Genomic DNA, 19055 nt, shown 5'->3' on the forward strand with positions numbered 1-19055 from the left:
GCACAAATCCAGGGTTTAACCAGAACGTGGGGGGGGGGGGGGGAGGTTTTAGTTGTGGGCTGAAGGTGATGGCTAGTGGCATTCTGTTATTTTCTTTGTTGGGCCTGTCCTGTAGTAGGTAACTTCTGGGTACTCTTCTGGCTCTGTCAATCTGTTTCTTCACTTCAGCAGGTGGGTATTGTAGTTGTAAGAATGCTTGATAGAGATCTTGTAGGTGTTTGTCTCTGTCTGAGGGGTTGAAGCAAATGTGGTTGTACCGTCGAGCTTGGCTGTAGACAATGGATCGTGTGGTGTGGTCTGGATGAAAGCTGGAGGCATGTAGGTAGGAATAGCGGTGAGTAGGTTTCCAGTATAGGGTGGTGTTTATGTGACCATCACTTATTAGCACGGTAGTGTCCAGGAAGTGGATCTCTTGTGTGGACTGGTCCAGGCTGAGGTTGATGGTGGGATGGAAATTGTTGAAATCAGGGTGGAATTCCTCAAGGGCTTCTTTTCCATGGGTCCAGATGATGAAGATGTCATCAATGTAGCACAAGTAGAGTAGGGGCATTAGGGGACGAGAGCTGAGCAAGCGTTGTTCTAAGTCAGCCATAAAAATGTTGGCATACTGTGGGGCCATGCGCGTACCCATAGCAGTGCCGCTGATTTGAAGGTATACATTGTCCCCAAATGTGAAAGAGTTGTGGGGGAGGACAAAGTCACAAAGTTCAGCCATCAGGTCTGCCGTGACATTATTGGGGATACTGTTCCTGACGGCTTGTAGTACATCTTCACGTGGAATGTTGGTGTAGAGGGCTTCTCCATCCATAGTGGCCAGGACGGTGTTTTCAGGAAGATCACCGATGGATTGTAGTTTCCTCAGGAAGTCAGTGGTGTCTCAAAGATAGGTGGAAGTGCTGGTAGCGTAGGGCCTGAGAAGGGAGTCTACATAGCCAGACAATCCTGCTGTCAGAGTGCCAATGCCTGAGATGATGGGGTGTCCAGGATTTCCAGGTTTATGGATCTTGGGTAGCAGATAGAATACCCCAGGTCAGGGTTCCAACCTCTCGAACACATCATCAAGGATCTACAACCTATCCTGAAGGACGACCCATCACTCTCACAGATCTTGGGAGACAGGCCAGTCCTTGCTTACAGACAGCCCCCCAACCTGAAGCAAATACTCACCAGCAACCACACACCACACAACAGAACCACTAACCCAGGAACCTATCCTTGCAACAAAGCCCGTTGCCAACTGTGTCCACATATCTATTCAGGGGACATCATCATAGGCCCCAATCACATCAGCCACACCATCAGAGCTCGTTCCCCTGCACATCTACCAATGTGATAGATGCCATCATGTGCCAGCAATGCCCCTCTGCCATGTACATTGGTCAAACCAGACAGTCTCTATGTAAAAGAATAAATGGACACAAATTAGATGCCAAGAATTATAACATTCAAATACCAGTTGGAGAACACTTCAATCTCTCTGGTCACTCGATTACAGACCTAAAAGTTGCAATTCTTCAACAAAAAAACTTCAAAAACAGACTCCAAGGAGAGACTGCTGAATTGGAATTCATTTGCAAATTGGATACAATTAACTTAGGCTTGAATAGAGACTGGGAGTGGATGGGTCACTACACAAAGTAAAACTATTTCCCCATGTTTACTCCCCTCCCCTGCCGCCCCCCCCCCCCCCACACACTGTTCCTTAGATGTCCTTGTCAACTGCTGGAAATGGCCCACCCTGATTATCACTACAACAGGTCCCCCCCGCTCTCCTGCTGGTAATAGCTCACCTTAAGTGATCACTCTCGTTACAGTGTGTATGGTAACACCCATTGTTTCATGTTCTCTATGTATATAAATCTCCCCACTGTATTTTCCACTGAATGCATCCGATGAAGTGAGCTGTAGCTCACGAAAGCTTATGCTCAAATAAATTGGTTAGTCTCTAAGGTGCCACAAGTACTCCTTTTCTTTTTGCGAATACAGACTAACACAGCTGCTACTCTGAAACTTAACTCATTGAAGATCTGATGTGCTCAGTGTTGACACTTATACATAAGGTCTAGATTTTTAATCAATAAAGGTCAGTAAACAGATTTCACTGTACACACACAAACCAATAAAATATTTTCATTGATGATAATCAAAATTTACAGAGCAGCAAAGAAAAGTGATTCTTGAGAATTTATCAGAGTTTGAATTAAGGATAATTAGTTTGTGTATTTTGACCTGTAATGCTGACAGTTTGTGTTTTAGTGGTTATAAAGATTTAACTTTTTGAATCTCAACCTCAATGCCATTAAATAATTGTCTGACCTCCCCATAATTTCTCCCAACTATGAAAATTTAAATTGATAAAAATTGAAAAAACCCTTAAAAGTAAGCATTGATATGCAGTGAAATTATAAAAAAGTAAAAATCAAATTCTAGCAAGCCTGCTTATATAAATTGCAAAATATCAACAACTTTTTAAGTTAACTGATGAATATTTGAGATTTGTTTTAGTAGCGTTAGCTACATCTTTTTTTAAAAAAAGAATTGATTCCTCAAATACAAGATATATGGATTACTCAAAAACAAGAGGTTGCAGACCTGTAAACAATTTCCCATCATCACCACCAATTAGCCCCACATTTATTTTTGGAAAAATAATGACATATACGGAGTTGTGACCAACGCATGAATATTTTGGAGAAAGTTACCAACCAAGCCTCAGAGCATGGTCTAGAAATTGGCTGAGTAAGAGGGAACACTCATTAAAACAAAAACCTCTAACTTGCGAGCAGTATCTTATGTGCACACATACACACAAAGGTATGTCTTAAGAGTCAGTACTAGGAAGCATATTGTCTAATTCATTTCCTTGCTTTTCTAGTCTTACTGTCTCCATCAATTTTCCACTCTTCCTGGTATGTTTTCTTATATTCTTTCCCATGTGTATCCCTTTCTTGGTCTTCTAATGGTTAGTACTCTTTCACAAGAGAGAGCAGCTTTCTCTATCATTTCTGAATACTCAAGCTGTCTCAGTCCCATACATGGCAACACTACTTTTCTTTGTAGCCGTTTTATGTCACTTTCCTGTATATTGAGGCCTGAAGTTACCCTCAACAACACACAAAGAAAAACAAATAGCCCAGAACTACCACCAAAGAATGGAAATGTCATGGGACACATTCAGGTGTGAAGCAGAAGTGAAAATGGTCCCCTTTTCAGTGCCCTGCTCAGGTGCCAGCTGCTCTGGGGCACCTAATTTGAATTCTGAGCCATTAAACAGATGCATTTATTCATCATGCTCTTCCAGTTCACAAAGACATTGCTATTTTGAACTTTCAGATGTGCATACATATTTTAGTATGCTCAGCAAGTAAGTTACAGTAAAGCCATTTATAAGGAGGATAAACATATTGCTGTTTGCATTAGTATAGTTCTTTTCATTATGGATATTAAAAACCTTTACAAATATTAATTAAAACTTACAGAACCTCCTTGAGGTATCACCACTGCCAGCCACTGTTCCTCAGGGTTTTGCTGTATGGTGATGGAATCACTTGCTCAGGGCGTACACTCCAAGGGACAAGAAAATTCCCCAGTTTTGCTTTGACAGCACAAGGCTGAAAGCCCTAGTAGACTTCTGGGGGCCAGCTGAGCTGTTTAGGTCACTTCTTATAATGTCTGGAAACAAAGAAAGGGACTCCTTTCCTCTATCAATAACTGGTAAGTGGTTGAAGTCTGTTTGTTTCTTTCAGAAGATATAGGGTAGGATGAAAAATAAGGGGATTCACAGCTACCTGGGAAGCAAAGATCATGGGTCACTGAACACATTCCTCTCCTCCTTTAGTATCATGTGGGAGGAGCAAACAAAGTAGATCATTGCAGATCTCCTACCTAGACAAGTAGCCAGCTAGTTACTAGATGATTCATACCATTCAGTAAGATTTTTCCTTTTTTGCTTTGTATAATATACTTGGTTGACTTTTGCAATTTTAGGTTCTCCTCTCCCCCCACCTTTAAAAGATATCACGCAGCAAATTCAGTAAATCATTTGGAATTTTATGTATCAAGCCTCAACCCATGGACTGCTGTTTTCCCACAGATTCTTGTTCTTTCCCTGATAATGTACCTACACTATCTTATACTCTGTAATTGTATCTAACACTGAACTTTAGTGAATTCACCCACTGTTGGTCTAGTGCTGTGATTGTTCTAAAATTTCCCTAAAATCCCTCAGCACACACAAAACCTGTGAAAAAGGTGGTATTTTCAAATGGAGAAAGTGAAGGTCAGAGAGGTGAAGTGTCAGAGTTAGGAATAAAATCCAGGTTGCCGTGACTCAGTCCACTACTCCAGACACTGGAGGTCACAATAAGGTAAATGGGTAGAACAAGTGACTAGGAACCAGACATCCTAAACTACTGAAAGAGCTTGGGAAAGCCTACTGACTACCTGGTGAAGTTCTCAATTAAAAAACAGAGAACGTAGTAAAAATGTGTGCGCGCACGCACATACACCCACACATACACACACACACCCACCATATGTGAGCTAAATTTGTGTTGGAGCTTTCATACAGTTTCTGTACAAATGTTCCAAATCAAAGAAGTCATCCAATACAGGAAAAAGATGTTTCCATCTACAGAGAAAGACGTCTAGCAACATCACATCCAAAACATGTAATGAAGTTGCTCTAGTCTTAGTAAACATCTTATGGCTGATTTGTTTAAGTCTGTGCCTGCAGAACAAAGTTACTTAGAACTGCAATGGAGTTCGAACCTCTTTTCTGGAAGATATTTAATTGCTCAGCATACCTTACGCTAAGAGAAAAACTCTCTACATTGCACTGCATGTGGGTCTAAGGGCCAGTAAAATAAACTGTTCGGCTCCAGAAGTCTCTATATTTCATTAAATTCAGCCAAAACACAAATTCAATAATTTTATGTTTTCAGACTAACTTCAAACAAATAAATGTTCTTGACACTAAAACGGTCTTTTTTGTTACACAAAAGCTATGCTTTTTAATCAGGTACCTGGACATCTATCTTGGTGGTTATAGAAATTCATACACAGTAAGTTCAGATTTACTCCTAAATTCCACCTCACTTTGGAAACAAATGAATAAGACAAGATAATATGAAAGATCTTACTTAGAATAGTTAGTAAAGTTCAGTTGATTCTGAGGATGTACTGGCTTAACAGGCTCAGGGTGATGGGAGGCAGGAACCTGTGTAGAAGGCTTATTTTCAAAACTTCTGCGATCAAAGTATGAAAGCTGCTTTCGATAGTACTCTTCATCTTCCTCAGGATCATAGTGATTTGAACGTACTATGTCTTCAGATGGCTTCACTTGAGGTCTCTGTGGTTCTGGGGCCCTAAACGGCGATGATGATGATGATGGTGATAATAATAATAAATTAATAATGCTTTGCTTTCTTGTTTGTTTGGATTTTTTTTAGCAGTTGTTTGTATTCTAATTAGAGTTCCGCATCCCAAATGCTTCTTTTAGCTAACCACAATACAATTTAAAAATAACTCTCCTACAACTACATAGAAATATATTACAACTGCTTCTCAAATAAAACACTTTTATTCATTTTATTTTATTCATCATTTGCATAAACAGAATTGCATTTAGTTGGCAAGATATGGAGGCTTACATATGACTAAACAGTGGACTGAGAGCAAAACCTTTCAGCCTTTAACATATACTGTATTGAGATTAGTTAGCTACGGAGGTTGTATCACAGTAAAAATCCCTTACCATCCCTTCGACTTTACCCATTTCTAAATTATCTAGACTAAATATTAAAAAGGTCTCCAACTTGCTGCTGTCTTTTCTTATGCCATAATTATTTCTTAAAAGGATCTGAGGAAAATGGCACAGTGAAGTTCACTCAATCTTGCATCAGAGAACCCTTTAAGACAAGTGTCTTGGCGGCCTCTATTACAGATATGACACTCTGATATAACACTTCTACTGTAATTTTAAATACACAAGCAGAAATATCTCACCATTGAAATATCTACTCTTTTACTAGTAGATTACATATTTGTGTGTTAATGAGAAATGGTACATTTACCTGTAAATTGTTTTGTCGTGTTCATACTGATTTTGAGAGGTTGGTTTGGAACCACTCACTGTGGCAATAGTGGGTTTAGGTGCTAGTTCTGGAGGCTGTAAAAAAATCAAACACATGTAGATTTACGTCATGACATTCCTATATTTAGAATGTCTCCATGGTATTCTTTTAAAAGAAAACCACGTGATTCAAAGTATCAAAATCTGAAGAAAGGGTGCATTTAGGATAGCAAATTCCCCTAAATAAAACGTTCCACTTCCTGTTTTTAAACATACAGTATACTGAAGTTAGGTAGCTAAGAAAGAACTCCCTCTCTTTATATATAGAAAGACTTTACTGATTCTGGTACAACCTCCTTTGCTACCTAATTTCAGTATACCATAAGTTTAACAACAGGAAGTGGAAGCTTATTTATACGTATAAATTACCTTGACAGCTGGTGTATCATTAGGATCCTTGATTTTTTCCACCGACGCTGATCTTTTGTTTTCAAACATCTTAACTCTAGTTAGCACTGATTGTGGTTTCATGGCTGGATCTTCTTCTTCCTCTGTTAGAGTTGGTGATGTAGGCAGTGGTTTACTGTTGGAAGGCAGTACTTCCGGTTTGGTTTGTGATGAAGTGGGGGGTGGAGTAGGAGGCACACCTGCAGTGCTATGAGAAGGCTCATACTGTCCTGCTTTAGCATTAAATCCTTGTGGAGGGCCTTGTTCATAGCCCCTCACATGTGGATCGAAGTACTGCTTAGGTTCAGGAGACTTAGATATTGCTGAAGGGTATGTCTCAGCTTCTGGTTTATACCTACTATGAATATCATATCCAGCAGTGGGCTGCTCTTCATATCTCAGCTGTGGTAGACCGAAGTTTTTAGGTGCAGGTTCATAGCGAGGCCTGCTGTCATAAACCATTGGAGGTGGTTCTTCAAAGCGAGGTTGTGCAGGGTAGTAGCTGCGTTCTGTGCTCTCGTCTGCATTTTGTCTGGGGTTATAGTCCCTAGGAGGTTGGTTATCATAAGGTGGTCTCGGCTGGTAGGGCTGTTTTTCATCATAATATGCCCAGTGGTCCTCATAGGGAGGTATATGGTCATCATAATGTAGACGAGGGTCATAACCATGGGAAAACTGATCTACATAGTTCGTAGAATCATACCTATATGTTGATGGCTCATACTCTCTGCTGGGTTGTTTCTCTGCATACTGAACCTGGGATTCATAGATCACATTTGTCTCTCTCTCCTGTCTCTGTACTGGATGATTAACTGCTGGTTGTTTCAAGACATAGTTCTGTCTTGGTGCCTCCTCGCTAATGTATGGATCCTTTTTGTATACCTGTAGAAAGAGGACGTCTCATGTGTAACATGAAAAAAGCGATTGTGCCTACATTTATTTAAAGTGCTACACTGGAAGCAGAAGTAGATAAAACTAGTTTAGGGGTTTATTTAAATTACAGGGAAAAGCAGTCTTTATTTTTTTAAGAATGAATTTTTCCCAACATTAAAATTAAATTCCCATATTCGTATTCATACCCTGATCTACTCATTTTATAATTATCTGTTTCCATTTAGTATACTGGAAACCATAAGGCATGAGACAAGTTTAGCATCATTTTGAGGACAGCACAGGTTTTTGACAAAGGCTCATTAATGAACAGCATAGAATGTTGACAATTTAAATCAAATATGCAAACAAAAATAAAACCAATCAGACAAAGCAACTTTCATTTAAAATTTCTTGTTTTCTAGAAAAAACAGATGTACAATTTGAAGCCATGCAAACAAAAAATAGGATGATTCTTAGCAATTTAGATGCACTGTTGTATAGTTCATGAACCCTCAGAAAAATCAAAAGGAATCCTCCAATAAGGAGCAAAAAAACCCAGTCATGTGCTAGCTTGATGTATAGCAGCAAATTAGTGCAATGAGGCAGCACAGGTACCTTTGCTGGATCTATATGCGGTGATAAGGATGATGGCTCTTGATCTCTTAGCATTATGTGAACTCCCTCAGTGCTTGGTGTTCTTAAGGGGCCAGCTTGTAGTTGAAAAGAGTTGTAAGGAGCTGAGGTGGGCTCCTCCATTCTGACATTAGTTAAGTTTACATTAGGATTAACAGCAGAAGGTGATGAGGTTGCAGGGTTTGTTTCAGGCGACGGGGAAAGGTAAGGGCCTGCAGGTGAGGCTTCTGCTTTCTGTGAAGTGTTTAAAATATTTTAAATATAGTGCTCTTGTATAATGCTATGACTTTAGTATCATTTTTAATATAGACTGGAATGTTTCGATCAAACATCTACTACATGTATAGTTGTTTAAAGAGCACTGATAGAAAGTATCAGACACTAGCACTTTTCAGCAGTTTTAGAAATTCATTATATCACTTTTCACAAAATGAAGCAGATATCTAACTATATAAAATAGACTGGAACGTCAGATATTTTCACATCAAAATAAATCACAGCCTCTTTATATGAACCCCCTCCCCCCCCAAATTCTCTAATCCATTGTGGCATTATTATTAGCAGCTTCTGGTGCGCACTCACAATATTGCTAAGGACTGTACACAAAAGTCCCTGCTCCAGAGAGCTTACACGCTAAGGAGAATACCGCCTATCAAAGTGTAAAGTTGTTGCTTACCGGTTGAGAGGCAGCTGTTTTAAATCCTGGAGAGTCTATTCTATGATTTGGCTGGGTCTGAGCTTGCGGTGCATAAGGAGGATATGTTTGACTTTCATGATGCATTCCAGAGGAATCCTCTCTTACAGGTTCAGAGGACCGTGTAATAGCAGATTCAGGAGGAGTCCCAACTTCATCATTGAGAGTTTCATCAAGTTCTTGATCAGTGTAGGCACCCCCTTCTGTATCTGTGTCATCATAGTCTGAAGTGTGTCTACTATCTGTGCTGTACATGGAATATTCACTACCTGGAGCTGACAGGTAGGAAAGGCGATCATCGTGTAAGTCAAGGTCATCACTTGTAGCACCATCTGCCTGTGTCAAACAAAATTAAATTAAGATCTTTAATCATTTTCAAAGGATGCCCTTCACCTTTCATGGGAAACTGGGGAGGTTATTTTCTTGCAGAGAACTAAAAATACATGTAAATTCAACATACTGTATGTATCTGCTTCCAATTTGCGATGGGAAGTTAAAAATCCAGGTTCTTTAAAGTGATTAAGGGTCTGATTTTCATATGTGCTGAACAATTCAATAGGAGCTGTAGGTGCTCAACAACTCTGAACACCTCTGTAAAAATCAAGCCATTGTTGTTGGAGGATATCATATAAAATGCTCTGAGAGTACGAGTCTGTAGTTTTCCTATCTCCATTGCTCCTCTATTTCAGTATCTGCTGGATGTCCAGCTGCTACACACAGTCACTTCCCAGTCCCATGGGATCAACCAGAATGGGGCAGGGAAAGGGGCAGCATATAGGGGGATCAGAGATGCTCTTCCTCCGTCTGCCCCCTCCAGCAATGGTGCTGTGGGATAAGTGGCAGTAGCCATTGCATGCAGCTGGAATTGCTGTGCTCCCATTGCCCCCACCTACATCTCATATGCCTGGTTAGAAGCATTCTCTGAGGGTATGTCTTCACTGCAATTAGACACATGTGGCTGGCATGTGCCAGCTCACTCGGGTTCATGGGGCTCAGTCTAAGGGCTGTGTAACTGTTCAGGCTACAGTCTGAGTTCTGGGACCCTCTCATCACACTGGGTCCCAGAGCCTGGAGTTCCACCCAAGGAATGTCTACACCACAGTTAGCCCCTTAGTCCAATCCCCATGAGTCTGAGTCAGCTGGCACAGGCCAGGCACAGGTGTCTAACTGCAGTATCACCACCACCACATCCAGACTACTAGTTTGAATTTTAGGCACATCAGAGATTAAGAGTAATTCCACTTGACAGCTGTTTAGTGGCCTACCCAAAATGAGTCAATCATTTCTACTCAGTTCTTCAGTGCCTATCTGATGTTGGCACTCTTCTTGACAGAAAAATGACCAATGATAACTGAACTATCTTCTCCTACTAAGCAACAGGGTTGGGGTATTTTAGCGAGGGCAGTGAACCTTAGAATGCAATTGCCTGTGCTGTATGTTAAGGCCACAAGGAACCATCAAGCTCTAATCTGACCTCCTTTATAAACATAGCCCGTAGAACTTCTCCCATTAAGTCTTGCATTTAGCCCATAATTTCTGGTTGAGCTAGTGTGTATCTTTTACAAAGCCACTAATCCTGACACATTTCAAATGACAGATAATCCACCACACCTTTTTGTAAGTGATTTCCGTGGGCAAATAACCTCGGTCACAAGGACAAAAAGCTTAGTTAAGTCTCTATTTTTATCGTGGTAGAAATCAGTGTAGAGTAGTACACAGTTGTCAACTGAGTCAGTTGATTCCTTTAGACCTGGAAGTGATAGGCAGAACTTGGAAAAAAAAAAAAAAAAAATTCATTCCAGGAGAAAACCCAGTTGTCTTGAAAGCACAACAGAGGAACGGAAGAGAGAGAGATGTAAAAATACAGTGGTGACCACTAAGAGCAGCAATATCACCAGGATTGTTTTTAAGCTTCAAAGATCCACCCTGCCCCACAGTTACTTTACAACAATCTTGATATGATCATGAAAAAGGGAAAGAAAGACTGCTCACTACTGTATTGTATAAAAGCGGTCATGGTTTTATAATTTCTGCTCAAACAAAGGGAAAGTGACATTTCTTACCTTTCCTTCTGAAACCCACACCAACTGGTTCTGTTGCTGCTGAATTGCTTCCTTTAGTGCTCCATACCAGCCATCATTCATTGAATTCAAGTTGATGGTAGCTAAAAATAAAATGGGATTAATATGACTTCTTATATAACATTTATTTTTCAATTGGAGAAAGTTCTGGACTACCACCAAATGCAATGTGAATTGTGAGTTTAAATAACTCTTGGGGCACTTTGTATACACACATTTATTTATGTCTCCCTTTTATATAAAGTAGTATGAGGCATTTTATCACAGGTAACAATGAGAGCTGAGTTCAAACACAATTTTACTCTAAAAGAAACTATTAATGTTGCATCTTCTTCCTTAAAATACTTTCCTCTTGTGTTCAGAGTCCTATCTGCTTCCTTTAGATTTCACAGTAAGTTTCTGCTGATTTTTACTCCTGTTGGCCTTGCCAAGCTAACACAGCTAAGAGAAAGTGAGGTGGCTTACATTCCTACCTGTGCTTCGGCAGGACAGATCTTTACTAAATTCCACCTATCTGAGACTATACAAATACAGCAGATGTAATCTTGTCTGCAAAACTCATATTACTGGTGATGACATACAAGGAAGAAAGAATCTAGCTTGATTGAGACTGATTTTGCTTACAGGGCTGGCAATTAATAAACATTTTTTTAATTAGCAAAATTGATCATATTTGATTCAGGAATCAAATATAGAAAACTGCAGCATTTTTACAGTCGCTTTCAAAGCGGAACCATGTGTTAAACCACCACAGATCCCCCAACTGTTAATACCACTCTTTGCTATTATGGGGCAACAGATAAGTCTGAAAGTGAATTAGGACCAGAGAGCAAGAAGGAAGGCCAGTCATGGATACAGTGGGAATTAGTCACAGTGAGAGCAGGATAGAATACCCAAGAAAGGGAAAAAGAGTTTGGGAAGGGGCCAAAATGTACCATAAATCATGAAGGGATCTTTGTCTGCTACCTCCCCTTTATGAAAAGCAGCGGGAAGGAAGCAGAAATACAAGAAGAGAAGAAAAGAACCACACAGAATACACCAGTACTGACAGAGCTCTGAAACTTGCGAAAACCACTAACCAACTTTTTATTAAAATTTGAGGGGCTTTTCGATGTAATGGGTACTATTGGTATTCAGTTACCTAGCAATGCAAATCTAAAAATCATATTCACGCTATACAAGAGATGCTGTTCAAACCTCTGTTGGATATATTACCCCTGCCCCAATTTAAGTTGGGCTTGATTCATAAACATTTCCTGCTGTTTACTTACTTGTGAAGAGATGATGATTATTTTTCCGTAGCTTGTGAGCTCTTTCATACAATTTTCTGGCACTTTTCCGTGATTCTGGACACAGTCTCATTCTCATGGTTTTTACACCCTGCTTGGAATCAGGGTTCAGGAACACCACAATGGGATACCATTGTGCGTAATTCAGACGATCCACAGCATTTGGAGTGACATCTAATAAAGCATGTTTGTCCTGCAGAGAATAGTACATATGCAAGAAAGTAAAGCTGTCAAGCTCTCTAAAGATGATAATGCATTTTTAATGTCTTCTATAGATTTTTCTATTTACCCTACAGAATTCACCATAGTATTTACATACTGATAAATAACTAACTCATTAACTTTTTCCATTCTGAAAATGGGAAAATATATGGGAATTCCCAATACAGCTAGACTGCCCATGCAATCAGTCTCATCAATATCAGTGCTACTTAAAATTGGTATGCCTAAACATGAATTGTTATTTCATATAATATATTTAACCCACATAAATCAGCCAGTTTTCCCAGGTAAAGGGTGAGCCATAAAACGGCACTGCACCACGAACAAAGTCTGTGGTTACTTGGAATAAAGGCCAGGTCCAGATTCCTAGGTAGAGCTAGTTTTCATTTCTCTTCAACTCTCCTTCCAAGAAATTCCTGCCCTGCACATGGGACTTGACCAGCTTTCCCCTGCCACAGAGCCAATCTCAGGAACATGCAATTAGTGCAATAGCATATAGTGTTTCCAGCTTGTGATGTCCCTTCAGTGGCTAACATTTTTTCACCGGAGGGGGCAATAAAACAATTTCGTTCTTAAAATAAGATGAAAGAAGAGGGAAGGGATGGAAGTCACATGGGGTGAGCTAGTGTGAGACATCTCCAGGAACATAAATGAGGGAGTCTGGCATCAGTTTCTTCAATTAAGTAATCTCTCACTTGCTTAAAAAAAAAATGCATATGAGCACCACAGACCAGCTGCAAGTCCCACAGTCCCACCCTTCTTCATGTGAAGAAAGTCGAAGAGAATAGGCAGCTTAGAACAGCAGTAATGGAACAGTAGAGACTTCCTGAAACAAAGCCCAGAAGCACGTCCAGATTAGAATCACAGAATATCATGATTGGAAGGGACCTCAGGAGTTTAATAGCAGAGAGGGGAAATAAGTTTTTCAAGTGATCGTCTGCATTATATTCCACGGTGGTTATCACAAGTCTACTCCACATGCACTGGAGAACTTTTTAGTTAGCAGTATCTGGAGGGGTGGCACATGCACCCTTTGCTTCCTCATGTGTGTGAGCAAAGTATAAACGGCAGAGTGGACCAGTACTGCCTGTGATTCCATGTGGTGAAGCACAAGTCCCTGAGCTTAAAGCACTGCCCCTCCTGCGAGACTATCATACATCTCAACAGCCACGCAAGCGGCACTTCTGGACTGGTGAGAGATCTGCAGGTCCTTTTTGAAGCAGACCCAGCATTTAAGGGACTAGTGCTTGAGGGCCTTCTTGCTGGGAGCAGTCCATACACCCAGACTCTGTTCCTGGGTCCCTGACCTCCAAACCTTTGCACCAGACACACCATCAAAACAAACTGAGATGCTCTCCCCAAAGTGGCCTTGGTACCGAGGGAGAGTCAGGTCCAGCCAGATACTGAGCAGAAGAGGTGCAGAATGTCTTCCCTAAGCTCTGACTCTAAGCCTCAGAAAATGACATGGCTGTCAGATAGCAAACGTACATCAAAGCTGACGAAAAACTCCCTGAGTACTGCGGAAAGCACCAGTCAGGATGACCCAGATGTGCCATAGGTCTCACTTAGCGTGAGCCATGCTGGGACTGGGGAGCATAGCCTTAAATGGGACGTGACCCAAGGCTCCAACCCATACTGGTACAGTGACCATTGATACCAGCCCCCATAGCCTCCCATACTGTACAATGTTAACCTATAGAGTATGTTGGCCCCAAGCACTCCACCTTCCCTAGAGCAGTGTTTCTCAACCAGGGATACAGGTACCCCTGGGGGTATGCAGAAGTCTTCCAGAGTTGCACATGAATGAAATCGTCAAGCTGTCATAGTTCTTCCTGAAGCCTCACACAGGGAAGGCCAAGCAGAGGCTGCATAAACTGGATACAAGAAAGGCCTTGCTGTTCTACTTGGACTAGGCCCTTCAGAAAATACCTCCATCTCTTGGTGATTTATGGGAGCAGGGTTAGGGGACAAGCAGTGTTCAAACAGAGAATATTCCAGTTGGATAGCCCAGTGTACCAGTTCATGTTTAGACTACCAGGGCACAGGCTACATCAGGTATTGGCAGGCATACCCCTCAGAGACATCTGCAGGCTGGCAACTTGGTCTTCTGTGAACACATTCATGAAACATTACTCACGAGTGCAAGCAACCAGGGATGATGCTCTGTTTGGCAGGACTGTGCTGCAGTCCCTGTGGGAGTGAACTCCTTCTTTCTGCCTCTGGGGAGGTCTACTGTTTGGGAATTACCAGCAGTAGAATATGATATGGACAATCACTAAGAAGAAAAGGAGATTACTTACCTGTGCAGTAACGGATGTTCTTCGAGATACATAGTTCATATATACATATCCCATGTATATGGACTACACATCTCAAAGAAAAAAAGAGGTTATTCACCCTGTGTAATAACTGTAGCCCCCCACTCCGACATGGGCACTTCACTTCATGTGAACATGCACCCCACATGACTTTGATCAGAGATTTTCATTAGCAATGTCGGTTTGGCCCAAGCATGCACTGCTGATATTTTCAAGTCCTGCACCAAGACAAACCGTCCTCAGTTCCTTCTCCACTGCTAAGTGTCAGAAAGAATTCTGAAGCAGAGGAGAAGGAGGGCAGGGGTAGTGGAGCACCCATAGGTGACACACATCTCAAAGAACCATAGTTGCTGCACAAGGCAAGTAACCTCTTTTTCTTTGAGTAGTGTTCCTATAGATGCTCCACTTCTGATGACTCCCAAGCAGTATCCTCATAAGGAGGAGGGAGCCTTGGAATTGAGTCTATAACTGAGGAAAGAACTGCGTTGCCAACAGCCACATCAGATCTAGAGGCATTAACTACAGCCTAGTGCCCGGAAAAGGTATGTACCGAGGACCATGCAAATCTCAGATACTGAGACATTTTTAAGTAAAGCCATAATTGTAGCCTGTGACCTTGTAGAATGAGATGACAATTCAGGAGGTGGAATGCTAACAGCACTGCAACATGCAGTAATACATCCTGAAATCTATTTTGGCAATAGCTGGATAGAAAGAAACAGGGGATGGATCCTTTGGTTACCTGAAGTCTTGAAGTACAGAGCAGAGTTGCGGTACCAAGTGACATGCTTATACCTGCAGGACAGTACCAAGAGTTTCAAGTGCTCTCCAGAAGCACCGAAGAACCTGAGACAGGTACTGGGAGAAGGGTTAAGTCCAACGATACTGATCTTCTGTGTTTGCTCTGGCCATCTCCACCAGATGGTACTGGGGCTTTCTTGGAGCCAGGCTTATTCTTAGAGGTACGGGATTTTCCCACCTCACTAGTATCAGAGGAGCCCTTCTCCTTTGTGGTACTGGGCCAAAAGGTTGAAGTCCCAGACGGTTGACCAGCTCAGATGGTTTTCAGGTAGACTCCTTAACAGGGGAGCTAGAGCTCCTCTTCTTGAGATCTTTAGAGATGGTCTTGGAGGCTTTCCCTTTTCCAGGAGAGCGTTGCACCGAGGCCGATGAGGTGCTAGATACCCCCCCACAGACTGAAGTGCCAGGGGATTCTCCTGGCCAGGCACCAAAGCAGGACAAAAGCAGCACTCCATCATTAACAATTGCAGCTTGATTTCCCAGTTCTTTCAAGCCCTGGATTTGAGGGTTAAACAGATGTTACATTTCTATAGGACATGAGACTCTCCTAGGCAGCAAATGCACTTTAAGAGTGTCTGTCACCCACCACGATGGCCTCTACACGTGCAGCAACATTTAAACCCCAGTGAATTGGGCATGCTCATCACAGGGAGGACCTCCCACGAGGAAATAAAACAAACAATCTTCTAAATAACTAGTTTAACTAACTACAAACTAACTAACTTACTAGCTAAAATGAACTAAGTTAGACCAAAGTCAGCAAGTAGCCAAGGCACGTACCATGAGGACGTGCTAAGCTGAGTCTCAGGCCAAGGCAGTTCAGAAGGAACGGAGGCCTGTTTGCCTATGCAGCTTGATATAGTCTTGGTATAGGGCACAAGAAGATCAGCAGCGCATGTGTAGGCCAAATGGATACTGCTAATGAAAATCTTCTATCAAGGGTGTATGGGGCACACCATGAAGAACATCCCCTACTGCTCAGGTAAGTAAATTACAGCTTTAAAATTTGTTATTGGTACATTTTTGAACTGCCATGCCACTAAGAGATAACAGTCATTGGAGCTGGGACTGGAACTTGGGTGTCCCCCGTGAATACCTTAACCACTGAGGTACAGAGTCACTCTCATACTGTCTCTCTCTCTGGACAAATAAATATTCAAGTGTTTTATACCAAGTAGAACAGCTTCAACAGGAGAGAATGAAAGACACCCCTGCAAACTACCCAATAATTTAATGGTTAGGCACTCACCTAGGAAAAAAGAGGCCTGGATTCAAGTATCTGCTCCAGAACAGGGATTTAAATCTAGGATACCGCCGGGCTATTGGGCATAAAGGGGCATCACAAACAACCTCCTCTGTGATTGGTGTATAAATCCCCCCGTGACGCTAGCCCCCAAAACACTGATGTTTTGATAATGTCAAAAAAAATTGTTTAGACATTTCTGGATTTCTGGATAAAGATTCTGTCCAGCTCCAGTCAAGAGCTCGATTTGGTAGAGAATATGGCATTTTTCTTTACGTCAACTTTTAAAAGCTTCTATACAGAGAAAATTGTTTCATTCAACCTTACTGTCACGGTTTAATTTATATAAAAAGAGTACATAAGTTACTACAGTGCCTGGAGATAAATTATGTACATAATTTTTTGCTTTTTCTGAAATGTGATTTATACTTTGTTGTTTATGCTATTGTATGTAAAAACCACAGCATTTATCGTTATGGTTATTAGGTTTATTCACATGATTAGTCATTCAATTAATTCAACACTCCTGTTCTCTCTCATTTGTTTTCAGAATCAGCTACAAATTTAACAACAAAGCATACTTTTACCACTTACTCTGTCAATTATCTGTTTTATTGTATGAAGACGAATAATGCCAGAACTACGTTGGTCAGTACCAGCATCTCTTGGTTCACTTTCTGTTCAAGAGAACACAGTTAAAGTCATAATTTCTTAGCCACCTATTGGTCAATTACACAACCCTTTCTATGCTCCCCCATTAATATAAAATGGACCATCTCCTTCTCTAGCTCAAAATACTGGTTCAGATCTCATATAAATTATAGTGCTGAAGATACATTTTTTTACTTAAAAATAATGCAGGAATTAAACTGTTAGTTCCCCAGTTTAGTTACAAAATTTGTTAGGTATTTACTAGGAGCTTCTGAATGTTTTTTGCAAGGTGCTGAATTAAAGAGGGGGCTGCGGGAGGGAGCCCTGAGGAAGCTCAGCATGTTACAGGATTGGGTCCTATGATAGCATTAATAATAATAAATTGAGCTTGCATTCATTCAATGCACATGACGTTCCTGAAGAGTCCTATAGCAAATTTGTATTACTTTATCTTTAAAATATCTGTATCAATCACTAGTTAACTACAACCAAATGTAAGCCTTTCAGAGTGTTTCCGTAAACTGCTGACAATATAAAAGTGAGACTTTAAAACATTAATGGCTGCAGGAATAATGCAGCAAAGGCTAGCAAAAGAGGCGATTATATAATTATAATTTTATATTAATCTGATAAGCAAAGAGAGAGGCTTACTTGCAACTTGATAAATATCTGGTTCTTCTCTTGCCAGTTTCTCTCGTGCAACATCAGCAATTGGCCCAAAGATGGTAACAGGCCTGAGAAAGCCAGCTGGAATAAGAAAAATCAAAGTAAATTGATTTAAATGTATTTTAGGATGCAGTTTTTCCGTCATGAAGATTAAAATGTTGAACTGAATCAGCAAATATTTTAATCTCTTTAACAGGAAGCTACCTTCTCGAAGAACAACTCTTTCATATGCAGGAAACTTGGTCTGAACAGGTTGGGCAGAAAGATCTTCTCTGCTTTTTCGGAGATTTCTCTTCGAGCTGCGTAGACCTCGGAACCTCCAGAAATCTGCACGATCTCCCCCTGCTGTCTTTGGAAGTGTGTACTGTACACTAGCTAGTTGTTCAGCTCTAAGTGGGGCAGAGATTCCAGGGGTTAAAAAAATAATTGACAGAAAACCCCAACTCCAGCAACAAACAAATCAGCTTTTGAAATGACACTTGATTAACAAAGTTTAAGCCTGAACACATTATAATGACGTAACAGGCTAAAAGACCACTGATCACCAAATGAGGGGTTCCCCAGTACATTTTTCAGTACATTTTAACAAAGTAATTGCCTTTTGAAAATCCCCTTCTCCTGCCACTAGTGATCAATTAACATGGCTGATGCAACTACAGCCATTACTTTAGTATGTACTTTTCAGAAAGTATTTATGTATTTGTAAATTTTTGGCGAGATATATGGTGTGTCTACTTTTGCTCTTCATTAATTTTAGGCCCTACCTAGACTAGGAAAAAAGATGACAGACTCCCCACTAGGCTTTAATTTCACCAGATTAGCACACTCTGAAATACAATTGCTTTGTCTTGACTAGAGTTTTAGAAGGTGTTAATTTGAATTCAGTTACCTAATTCAATCTGACATCACACCTTTAAGGCCTTGTCTGCACTAAGATTTACTCCCCCACCCTTGTGTTTCTCTTGCCTGGAAACAGGGAGAGACAACTCCATGTGACTAGCCAATGGACTGACCAAGGGCCACAGTTTGTGAACCTCTGTTCTAAACCAAACCCAAATGTAAGT

The 19055-nt window shown here is 40.9% G+C and overlaps 1 protein-coding gene across 7 annotated transcripts in view; it reads right to left on the reverse strand.

The window, feature by feature from the left end:
• The window catches only part of TJP1 (tight junction protein 1), a 153929-nt gene that overhangs the window by 26520 nt on the left and 108354 nt on the right, over positions 1 to 19055 (reverse strand). For 4 of the 7 annotated variants that reach the window (XM_077827818.1, XM_077827817.1, XM_077827816.1 and 1 more), the window contains exons 14-23: positions 18196 to 18380; positions 17977 to 18072; positions 17269 to 17351; positions 12073 to 12283; positions 10784 to 10884; positions 8703 to 9056; positions 8009 to 8260; positions 6503 to 7402; positions 6075 to 6169; positions 5142 to 5366 (exon numbers count right to left, since the gene is read on the reverse strand). In XM_077827818.1, coding sequence (XP_077683944.1) covers positions 5142 to 5366; positions 6075 to 6169; positions 6503 to 7402; positions 8009 to 8260; positions 8703 to 9056; positions 10784 to 10884; positions 12073 to 12283; positions 17269 to 17351; positions 17977 to 18072; positions 18196 to 18380 — 2502 coding nt within the window. Of the gene's footprint in view, positions 1 to 3707; positions 3789 to 5141; positions 5367 to 6074; positions 6170 to 6502; positions 7403 to 8008; positions 8261 to 8702; positions 9057 to 10783; positions 10885 to 12072; positions 12284 to 17268; positions 17352 to 17976; positions 18073 to 18195; positions 18381 to 19055 lie in introns of those variants that run through there. The other 3 variants (XM_077827822.1, XM_077827820.1, XM_077827823.1) reach the window with 2 other exon arrangements.

This window comes from Eretmochelys imbricata, chromosome 10 (assembly GCF_965152235.1).
Source record: "Eretmochelys imbricata isolate rEreImb1 chromosome 10, rEreImb1.hap1, whole genome shotgun sequence".
Lineage (NCBI taxonomy): Eukaryota > Metazoa > Chordata > Testudines > Cheloniidae > Eretmochelys > Eretmochelys imbricata.